Source organism: Tamandua tetradactyla, chromosome 6, assembly GCF_023851605.1.
Source record: "Tamandua tetradactyla isolate mTamTet1 chromosome 6, mTamTet1.pri, whole genome shotgun sequence".
NCBI classification, from domain to species: Eukaryota; Metazoa; Chordata; class Mammalia; order Pilosa; family Myrmecophagidae; genus Tamandua; species Tamandua tetradactyla.
In genome coordinates, this window is record NC_135332.1 from 87,970,834 (window position 1) to 87,982,268 (window position 11,435).

Below are 11,435 nucleotides of genomic sequence, written 5' to 3' on the forward strand. Positions count from 1 at the left end.
CTCATTGGGAGGAGATGAGGAGCTGAGGCCAAGGTGCATGGCTGGGTCCAGATACCTGGTGGCAGAGCCTCCCTCCTCCAGGAAGCCATCCTGGGGGCACCAGGGCACCCTGCACTGACCTCTCCTGTGCCCTGACCATGTCACATGGAACTGCCTGTGGTCACTGCCTCCCCATGTCTCTGCACCTTGATGCCACAGGGCTCAGCATGGGACAGGGACAGGACAGCAAGGCCCCAGGCTGCCCAAGTGGCATCCCTGACCCTCAGTATCCTTAGACAAAAGCAGATAAAACGGCACTTGCTCTCTCACCCCACTGGGATGGTCGTGAGGGCTGGGGGTCTGACTGGCAGGGAACTTGGGGGCCAGTGGAGCCATGTAAGACACTTCTCACCTTCCAGGGTGGCCTCAGGACAGCCCAGCGCCCAGTGGCCTCAGTCCTCTCTCACCGTGTGGACCCCATCCCCACTGTGGCCTCCGACAGCCAGGCTCAGGCTGGCCCCGCTGGCTTCCCCTCTTCTTGGCCAGCAGGGAGGGTGGCTGCCTGTCCCTCACGTCTCTATTTATAGTGTGTATTTCTGCAGAGCCTGTCATCATGCTGTGGCATGAGTGTGGCAGGGTTTTCAAGAGGAATTCTGGGCCTGACAAAATTAAGCCCATGACTGGCTGGTATGAAATGTGGAAGAGAAGCAGGGCCGGGCAGGTGAAGTGCACACAGCATGGATTTAATGCTTGGAGTGGAGAGATTTTAATCTGCACCTGTGAGCTTCTCACAACGTGCAGTTCTCCTCCATGAATGTTCCTCCCCAAAGGTAGGGTCTGGGCATCAGGGCCCCGAGAGGGGGAGGCCATGTCTTTGTGGCAGAGGGTGGGTAAGGCACAGCTAGGATTCCACCCTGGCTCTTAGACCCAAAGCTGTTCGCTCATCCACTCCCCATACAAGTGGGCACCCCCTCTTCTCCATGCTGGGGACACCTCAGTGAGCCAGACGGGCACATGCCAGTTTCCCTGGAGCTTCCTGGGGAAGAGGAACACGAGTAGTTAATAATTAGACACCTGGGTAAACAAGGCCATTTCAGATGAGAGGTTGAGGGCTATGGGAAGATATAAAGTGACAGAAGGGATGGCCTCTCTGAGAGCACTGAGGCGGGACTGCAGAAAGTGGCCAGTACATAAAGCTCCAAGGGCAGCAGTCCAGGTAGAGGGGAGCAGATGCAAGGGTCCTGAGGCAGTGATGAGCTGGGCGGGCTGAAGGAGCAGTGCAGGGCAAAGGGAGGAACAGGGGTCTCAGTGTTGGGGTCTGGGGGCAGCAGGAGATACGGCTCAGGGCCTGGCAGGCTGTGGGGACCAGGGTCATGGCTGGAATTTGACCTCCTTTTGAATCCAAATGTAAAAGAAGCCATTGGGGAGGGAGGTTGAGCAAGGAAGTGACATGATGCCCCAGTACTTTTGCACAACCACTTGGCTGTGTGTGGGGAAGTGTGAATGCAGGGAGACCCTAAGCTTAGGAGTCAGGGGCCAGCCTACTCGAGAGAGGGTGTCGGCCTGGGCTAGGGTAGGGCAGTAGAGGTGGAGAGAAGGGCACAGCTGGGCTGACCCAATGTCCCAGTGGGCAGATTTGGGTGGCGAGGTGGAGAATTCCCAGCCTGATTCTACTCTGTGGGGGGCAGGGCAACTTGTCTATGGGAAAGCTTTGGGGAGAAAGAGCTTGATGGCAAAAGTTGAGAGTTCTGGTTTGGCCAAGCAAAGTGTGAGGTGTTGGAAGGGCATCAGGCAGGCGGGCTCCCCGAGGCACCTGGCCGGTTCACAGCCTCTCTGAGTTCCTGAGCACCTGGACACAGCACCACCCAGCAGGCCCTGGTGCCCACGTGGGGTCCTTCCTGGACCTGGGAGCTGCCTTGGGGCAGGAGAGGCCCTGCATCTGAGCCTGGCAGCCCTGGGCACTCAAGAAAATGCCGGTGAATCCTTCGTCTGGGCAGGCCGATTCCAGAGGAGTGCTAGGAGTGGGATGGACACATGTGTAGAGACAGATATTCCTGGAACCCCAGGCTCTACCTGATGCTTTTCACAGGGACCAAGACACTTTCAAACAACCTTTTCAAATGGTAAACTGCTCCTAGGGAGCCGAAGCTCCTGCCCCAGACTGCAGCTTCTTAGACCACATGTGTCCCTGGGGCTCCAACCAGGCTCTGCCCCACCCCCACCCCCGTTTGGGCAGTTGCTATGGCCGGAGGGTATGGGCGGTGACAGCTCAGGGCTCTAGACAGCACCAGACCCTGCCGAACTGCCCAGATCCTACCTGGACTTGTTTCCCGTGGCTGCTGTAACAGATCACCCCAAACTGAGGGGCTTAAAACCACACAAATCTGCTCTCTTCCAGCTCTGGGGATCAATTCTAGAGTGGTTGGCGGGACTGCTTTCCTTCTGGGGGGAATCGTTTCCTTGCCTTCTCTGGCTCTGGGGTCCTCCTGAGCTCCTTGGTCCCTTTCGAGATCTTCGGGGCCAGCGGTGCGTCCATCCTCTCTCCACCTTTTCACACCTTCTCCTGCCTCCCTCTCCTTAGAAGGGCCCTTTCAGTTATGGGTCTGCCCAATTAATCCAAGATTGTCTCCCTCTCAAGGTCCTTCACCCTATCTGCACAGTCCCTTTTGCCATGTCGATGACCCATTCACAGGGTCAGGACCTAGGACGTGGACACCTTGGGGAGCCATTATTCTGTCTGCCACACCACCCTCTCTGGCGGGAACTTAGGTGGGGAGGTTTCCAGAAGTCTTTTAGGGACAGGCTTGACCCTTGCAGAGCCGGACACTGTCCAGGACAGCCCCTGTGCACCCTGCAGGCCGAGGTTCCTGTGCCTGCTCCAGGCTGTGGTTTGCACAGTGCAGCTCTCAAAGCAAGAAGGGCAGGTGTGGCTGTCCCGTAGGCTGTCCTGTAGGGTCAGGAGATGGGGTCTCAGCTAGGACATTCCAGTTACTTCCTCTTCTGGCCTTATGGTTCCTCCTGGGAAGGGGGTTGCCCTGATGCTTGAAGGCCCCACAGCAGCATGTAGCTGGGGTAGCTGCCTGGCCTGCAGGTCTGCCCCTCCCACTGTGTCCTGGCCATTGCATCAGCATAGCGGCTCTAAGGCCCAGTTTCCCCATCAGCATTCCCAGGCATGCTGCCCGGCGAGGAAGATCCCAGAGAAGCTGTATAAAATGTAAACGCAGTATCCCTGTTTGCTGTGGAGATTGGAGCCCTGCCCTGCAGCTCTGTACTCCTGCAGCTTCTGCACCCCAGGGAGGAAGGCTCTGCAGCTGAGAGCCCTTGAGGAGAGGTGGTTAGGGGCTGCCTCTGCCAGGCCCAGTGTACCCACAGCATCTCCACTCCCCACCAAATTGCATGCAATGAGGGTCTAGTAGCATCTCTTTTAAATATGAGGAAACTGAGGCTCAGAGAGGATGCAAGGTGGAGAAATGACCAGAACACAAGGCCCTCTGAGCGAGAGCCCCAGCTGTGAAGGGCTCGCTCCTGCTTCCTCATGGTATAGATGCCCCTGGTGCCCCACCGAGCGCAGGAGAGGAGAGGGCCTGTTGGGTGAACCAGGAAGTAGAGAATGATAGGGAGCCCTGGGACCAACCCTGGAGGCCTGGGGTGGGGGGGGTCTGACCCATCAGTCCCAGATATCAGTCTGAGGTTCAGTGGCCCTGGAGAGTCACCGGGGAGGGGGTGCCTGCATCCCTGTTACCCCAACACGCTCTGGCCCCACTCCCGCACCCCCCTTCCCCACACATACATACTCCATCCTGCCTTGCACACTGGTCCCGCCCCCACACTCCAGCATCCACTCCACAGACACTGGCATCCTGCCCACCTCCCTAGGGACCTCCGCGGTGCGCTGGGTGGCAGGGCCTCTGGTGCTGGCCTTGCCACCACTGGCCAGTGTCCCCACTTGAGGCTCCAGCCCTCTCTGCGTCCACCTCCTGCACTGCAGCTCACGAGCTGGCCCGCAGCCTCTGTCGCCCCTGGCTCCGGTCCGGTCCCCTGCACCTGCCCCGGAGCAGAGACAAGAGACGTGTGCTGGGGAAGGCGCTGTTGGCCAAGCTCCCGGCAGCCTCCATCGTGACGTGGGGCTCTTGTTCCTCAATCTCACTTTAGAAACGGGGGCAAAGCAGCTTGTCTTTGAGAAATTTCTTCTAAGTTGTTTCTTGCCCAGCTCTTTCCTAGTAAGGTTTTGAAGAACCCTGTTTTGTGAATCGCCAAGCGTAAAAGCCAGGCCCACCTGGCTTCCATGGGGTGCCCTTCTAATTCTCTCTGGGTGGCAGACAGCTGGCTGCGGCCATGGGGTCAGAGCCACCAGCCAGTTGCTGTGCTACTAGTTATTACTGTTATTGGCCGTACTACTTGTGTTGTATTCATACTCTTTCTCACCCTGTTTTTAAGCAGCAACCTGTGGGTTCCAGGAGAAGTGGCCACAGTAATCTTTAATCTTCTCAGGGAGCAACAGGCCTCAGCTCTCCTAGGCTGTGTCCTCGCCGTGTTGTGGGCTGGTTTGGGGCCTTCCCCACCCGACCCCAGAAGCAGCCAAGGGAGCGAGGCACTGGCCCTTGCTGAGCACGGGAGCGGCGGGTGGTAACTGGTGCCCGGCGTTGGTGGGGAGCAAGCCTCCCCATTTGCCTGGACAGAACCAGAAACTCGGTTCCCAGGGCCTGGGGACACCCCAGGGAGCAGGAGAGTGGGGTCCCTGCCTTCCCAAAGCATCCAGTCTTATGGAGGTAGGCAGTGGGGGGTGTTCTGTTTGCTAGCTGCTGGAATGTAACACACCAGGGATGGGCTGGCTTTTAATAAAAGGAGATTTATTTCGATAGTTCTTCAGAGGATGGGCAGCTAACTTTTGATTGAGGTTCTTTATGTGGGAAGGCACAGGATGGTCTCTGCTGGCCTTCTCTCCAGGCCTCTGGGTTCCAACAACCTTTCCCAGGGTGGTTCCTTTCTGCATCTCCAAAGGCCTGGGCTGAGCTGCAAGTGCTGAGATGAGGTATGCTGAGCTGCTTTGGCTGTGCTACGTTGAGCGCTCTCATTTAAGTACCAGCCAATCAAATCAAACATCATTCATTGCAGCAGGCACACCTCCTAGCCAACTGCAGATGTAATCAGCAACAGATGAGGTTCACATAGCATTGGCTCATGTCCACAGCAACAGAACTAGGCGCCTTCACCTGTCCAAGTTGACACCTGAACCTAACTACCACAAGGTGGGAGGTCAGACCTTGGATAAGTGCCAGCTGCATGCAACCCTGTGTTTGTGGTGGGAGGGGTAGCCCAGACTGGGGCTGGGCCCTCAGCTTCTGTCTGGTCCTCACCCCAACCCAAGTTTGGTGAGGCCGGTATTACTCACCCAGCTTTGAAGTGAAGGAAAGGAGGCTCAGGGAATGAAGGGTTGGGGGTGGAGCTGAGGCAACAGCTGCCTTGCCCGGCCAGAGCTGGACTCTGCCCACCCCTGCCTGACCTCGGGGCCACATACCCCACTCTAGAGAGAAAGTGGAAAAGAAAGATCCCCGCTGAAGCCATGTTCATGGGGAAAGTAAGGGCTATGTTCCACTGCCAGGGAAGGCATGTGGGCTGGGGGTGGGCACTTAAAGTGGGCGCTAGCTTGTGGTGGTGCAGATGCAGATGCAGATGAGCTGCTGGTGCACCCAGTCCTCTGCAAAAGGGGAAAAAACAAAAACAAAAAATGAGCGCTGAGATATAATGAGCTAGCTGCTCTTCACTGCTTTGCAGGTAATCGTAGCTTCCCCTTAATGGGACTAGCAGCATGGCCGCCCTGGTGCCTGCTCTCTCCATCTGCCCCCATTTTACTCTAGGAGTTCGGAGTGCTTGGCTCGGTTGTTCAGCAGACATTTACTGAGGCCTGGCCTGTGGCCCTGTGCTGGTGGAGCTGGAGGGACCCCTGCCCTGCCCGAGGGGGTGGGCAGAATGGCAGGATGGGGGGATGATGGTACCTCCCATGCAGGCCTGGGTACAGCACCTCCCTTAGCCCATCAGCCTGTGAATCAGACTGCTCTCCTGCCAGCATCAGGACTCAAAATCCAAGTCCCTTCCATGTTCACATATGCTAAGGGAGGGCAGGGTAATCCCATGACTAAGACCCTCCAGAGAGGAGTTTCTAGAACTGGAACTCTCATCCCTCTCCCACATGCAGCCCTTAAGGCAACCTGAATCTCATCACGACACTGTGATGTTGTGTCCATTTCAAAGAATGGAAAATTGAGGCTCAGGAGATGGTGGTCACCCAGGCTCAGGCTCCTCTGGTTCAGCAGACCCAGCAGCAGGAGACAGAAGAGTTGATGTGCCTGTGGGCCTGAGGCCTTGTTGGAAGGGCTCACAGTACTGTGGAGAGGCCAGTGGGTGGGGACTCAGGATCCCCCATTTATCCCAGCCTGGCCAGGCTCAGTCATGGGTCACTGTACATCAGATGAATAGGATGCAGCAAAAGCTGGGTTTTGAGGACAAATTATAGCCTTTAAATCCTATGTTCAAAAAGAGACGGCTGTCCTTTTCCTGTAGGCAGCCCACCCTGATGCCATCCCCAGGCCTGCATGGTGTCGAGGGCCCTTGGTCCAGCTCTGTAGGTGTCCCCCTTGGTAATGACCCAACACAGACACACTCCTGGCTTCCCTGTCTCTGTCTCTCACTGGACTGTGAGGCTTCTCATCATCAGACTTGACCCCTTTGTCCACAGGCCCAGCAAGGGGGGTGCAGCTGGAGAAGGGCAGACCGGGCTGGAATCAGCCACTCTTGGAAATGGCTTTACCTTTCGTCCCACATAATACTTCCCCGGGACGGTGTCTGGGAACACAGGCCCAAAATTCTGACACAGCTCAATGCAGTGATGTGTCTGTCAGGTTATTAATGCACTAAAAGAGGGGGCACAACTTAAACAGGTGTGGGTGAATAAATTACAGCTTACTCCTCTAACAGAGTCCTCTTTCAAAAGGGCTCTCATGAAACCACAACAAGGAGGTGGTAGGCTGGTGTACCCTGTCAGAGCCGGGGGAAAAGTGCATATGCTGCGAGATCCACGTTGATAAATAAAACCCAGAAAAAAGGAAGGAAATATTATCGGTATTGTCAAGAGTGGTTGTTGGGAGAGGCTGGCATTCTGAAAGAATTTTATTTTTTATTTTTTGACATTTTTAGAATGTTTATAGAGGCTTATAGTTTTAAGAAACAAAATATAGGGGTGGGGACTCAATCAGGGCAAAGTTTTTCTGGTGGAATGGACCACCCCACTTCCCCTCTCTCTTTCCTTTCTTCACACTCTTCCTACCCGTCTCTCCCTCCCTCTCCCTAGCTCTCTCCCCTTCTCCTTCCACCAGTTTTCCCTCCTCAGTCTCCTACCCACCCACCCCCACCCTGGCTTTGCCCACAGGAACTACTGGGCAGGTACAAGTGCACCCCAAGGGCCTCTGCCTGGCCTTGCCCCACCCCACTCCTTCCTCCAGTTCTGTGCCTAGAAAGCCCTGGGAGCCACTGCCTAGAGCCCCTGACCCTGGTCCCTGCAGCCGCCCCACCCCAGGGGGCCACCCCAGCTCCGCAGGCCCAGCACCTTCCCCTTCCTGGCCCCTCCCATCAGGACCCTTCCCCACCCCAGGCCCAGCTCTCTGCAGTTCTCTTGCCCCCATGCCTTGTGGACTCTTGGCCCTGCTCACCCACTGCCCCCTTGGCCAATGCCTGCCCTCACTCCCATTCCCTTTTGGGACCCACCTGGGGCTGTGCCCTCCTACCTGTTTCTCGGTGCTCTGAGGCCTTCTCGAACTCCGGAGGGCACCTTGCACACTGGCCGTTTGTGGGTCTTGCCCACCCCCCATCGAGACTGGGGCTCCTGGAGGCCAAGGCACCGCCAGCATCTCTGCTTCCTTCAGCCACCGTAGCCGCTAACCATAGAGAGGGGCGAAGGCATTTGGACAAATGGGGGTTGGGGGATGGGTGCCCCTTCAGGAGGTGCCTTCTTAACTCCCTGCCTCTGCCCCCCCACAGTGCCCCATGGAGGGCCCTGACACCCCGGCCATCCTGCGAGCCTGGTGCCGGCTGTGTGCCCTGGGGAGGAGTAGCTCTTTTCAGAGAGTGCTAAGCAGAGGTGGCCCCCTGCTGTCACCCAGCCCCTGGTCTGCCCCCATCCTCTGCTCCCCTCTTGCCCCTGTTCCCAGACTCCCTGAATCTCACCCCACCTACTGCTGCCTCTTTCCCAGTGCCCTGTGATGGACCCTGGATGGAGGAAGTATCATGGCAGACCCAGCTCCCAGGGCACCCAGCTCCCAGGTCACCCAATCTTCAGGGGCCTCAGCCTCCTCCCTGCAGGCACTGCGTGATCTCAGGGACCCCCCACAGCCTTGGGCCCTGTGGTCCCCTCAGTGTTGCAAACCCCTGGGGTTCATGCAGGGCACAGGGGAGAGCAGGGGCTGGGGGTGGACTCTGAGCAGCCAAGGAAGTGGCAGGTGGTCCCTGGTGGCAGCCCCACCCTGAGCGGCCCCTTTTGCCCTGCAGATGTGCTGGTGGATGGACAGCTGTGCGACTGCGGGGCAGCCGCTTCCTGCCGCGTGGGGGACCCCGTGCGCCTGGAGGTGCGGCTGACCAACCGGAGCCCGCGCAGCGTGGGGCCCTTCGCGCTCACCGTGGTCCCCTTCCAGGACCACCAGAATGGCGTGCACAACGATGACCTGCGCCACGCTGTCTCCTTCGTGGGCTCCAGCACCTTCTACCTCCAGGCGGTGAGTTGGGCTGCGCAGTTGGCCCCGGGCCCCATTGTCCCACTCCCCCCCCACCCACACTTTCCTTCCAGTCCCTCATTGACATGAGTGTCTTCACCCCACTTCTGCCCACACCACCCCTCATATAGCTGAGCTCGCAGAATCCCCAAACTCTCAGGGAAGTCAATATGATCAGCTCCATTCAAAGACAAAGAGCCCGAGGCTCAGAGAGGCCCACAGACTTGTCCAGGCAGCTCAGCAGGAAGTCTGGAGTGGGCCTGAGAGCAGAGGCAGGTTCCCTGGAACCTTGGGCTCGTGGTGAAGCCCAGTTCCCTCCTTTTTCCTTCCCTTCCCACAGGTGCAGCCAGCAGGTGAGTCGGCCTGCCTCGGGGCCCTCCTCTTCCTCTACGCTGGCGACTTCTTCCTGAACATCAGGTTCCACGAGGACAGTGTGAGCAAGGACCTGCCACCCTCTTGGTTCTGTCTGCCCAGCGTGCACGTGTGCGCCCAAGAGGTGCAGGCCTGAGCCTGGGCCCTGCCCCATCCCTGCATCCAGGTCCGTTTTGGAGGGGGCCCAAAGGTGAATGGAGTGGGAGAGTCCAGTCTGCCCCCACACTGCAGGCAGGCCATGGCACCGTGTAGCAGCCAGACTCCTTCAGCCTCCCCCAGCCCAGCCCAGCCCTCTCTGCCCCTTTCTCCTGCTGCTACTTTTCTGGGTTGCACATGAGCCCCCAGATGTGCCGCTTCACTCCCACCCCTCACTGTCCCCCAGGGGCTCTGCTGGAGTTCCTGGCCAACCCGCGGGCATGCCCACCCAGCCTAGATCTGGGGGTCCCTGCACCTGTTCCCCTGGCCTGGGGCACAGTCCGTCCATGTCTGCACCCCTGTGCCACTAGGAAGGAAAGACCAGCCTGAGGGTGGTGCCCACCCAGCCTGGGAAGCCCCACACCGGACCCTGGAGGCCCCTGTGAGCCAATTCCTTTCTCCAAGGCCAGACGCTCCTGTGGGCGGCCCAGGCAGGAGACTTGGCACTGGGAGGGGCTGCCTACCCTGGGGACCTGGCCTGAGACGGCCAACATACATCCTCTGCCAGCTCTTCTGGGCCCTGGGCTGTCTGGCATTCTCCCGCCCACCGGGGCTCCAGGCACCCTGGCCTGTGTGTTTGTGAGTGTCTGTGACAAGTTCTCCAATAAAGGCTTGCCCCACAACTGCCCGCTGGCATCCGTGCTTCTGCTTGCCCCGTGTGCTCACGGTTGCCACAGAGGCCCAACAAAAAGGCCCCTAAGACGTACACATCTGGCCTGGGGTAGCGGGGCTGGACCTGGGGGTATGTGTGTCCCTGGAGCACCCACTCAAGTCTTAATCCCACTGTTCCAGCCAACCCCCCTGGGCACTGTCTCATACCCCCCCCAAGAGCCTGCCCTTATAAACCACCCCCCAGCACCTGCCCCCATAAGCCCCCCCCTCAATGTCCTGCTCTTATAACCTCCCCAGGGCCTGCCCCCCTGATTACCCAGCCCTGTACCCATGACCCCTGCAGAGTTCCCAGGCCACTTCTCCCCTTCCTGTCTGCTCTCCAGCCTGGCCCCCAAACCCTCCCTAGCAGACTTGAGCTCTCACACTTTGGTCCTGGGCCACCTTGATCCCCAGGACGGCTCTACCCTCTCGACCTCTCCCTCCTGAGGTGCCTGGGACATCTGCCTCTCCCTCCCGTTCCACACGCACCTACTATAACACTCATGAGCAGCGACATGCATCACAGTCCAGGTTCCCTGGCTGAGATGCGGGCCCCCAGGAGGTAGCGGCCGCACCTTCTTTCTCCAGCCCCTGCTGCCCACCCCCGTGGGGGAATCCAGTTGCCCCGGCATCCTCCCAGCACCTTGCTGGCTCTTGTCCCTTCCCTCCTCTCCCCATCTCAGGGCTGCCCACCACGCCCCCTCCCATTCCATACCATTCAGCAGCCCTCACCCCGCCAGGCAGGGCCACAGGGCCCACCTTCTACCCGAGCCTGACCTGAGCGTGGCTCAAAGACAGAACGCTGGGCCCACTACCAACTTGTGAGGCCACGATGTGGTTTCCACTTGGAAGCTCAGAGAGGGAGCATGGCGGCCCAAACTGCAGGCAGGGCGGGGCAAGGCCAGTGGCGTCTGAGGCTCCCACCCAACCACCCGAGAAGCAGGGCATGGTGCTGACTCACCCAGGGGCACGGAGGGGATGGAGGACAGCGGAGGATGGAGGGGAAGGAATGAAGGATGGATGGGCACAGCTGGGCCCCTGGCAAGGCTGCCAGAAGGGAGGGGATGAGCTGTTTGCCATGCAGTGCCCAGCTGAAGGGTCACGTGGGGCTGGCACAGGCAAAGGTGTCCCACTTCCAAACTTCCCAAAGCTACCAGCGGGGCCTCTGCCCCAGCAGCCAGCTTCCTGAGGAGGGTCCCACCGGGGCTGGGAGGTGCTGCAGGAACCTCTGTGGGGAAGGGCCGTGGCGGGCACCAGCCAGGGAGCGGAGCACCAGCAGCTGTTTGCAGAGGCTGGCAGGACGTGGGTGGAGGCAACACTGGCAGGGGCACGGGGACCACATAGAAGGGAAGGGGCTGTCGAAGGACCCTAACTGAGCCAGTTACCAGACTCCAGGGCCTGGTAAAAACCCATGCCTCAGAATTACCTCCCAAGGGGTAGGAGAGCTGGGATAGTTATACTTCAATTCCCGTGTCA

At 58.9% G+C, this 11,435-nt stretch overlaps 1 protein-coding gene across 7 annotated transcripts in view; it reads left to right on the forward strand.

Moving 5' to 3' along the window:
- The window catches only part of TRAPPC9 (trafficking protein particle complex subunit 9), an 889,500-nt gene extending 879,566 nt beyond the window's left edge, over positions 1-9,934 (forward strand). For all 7 annotated transcript variants that reach the window (XM_077166715.1, XM_077166716.1, XM_077166713.1 and 4 more), the window contains 2 exons: positions 8,521-8,744; positions 9,082-9,934. In XM_077166715.1, the coding sequence (XP_077022830.1) occupies positions 8,521-8,744; positions 9,082-9,249 (392 nt within the window). In that variant the 3' untranslated portion in view covers positions 9,250-9,934. The remainder of the gene's footprint in view (positions 1-8,520; positions 8,745-9,081) is intronic.
- Positions 9,935-11,435: the final 1,501 nt, after the last annotated feature.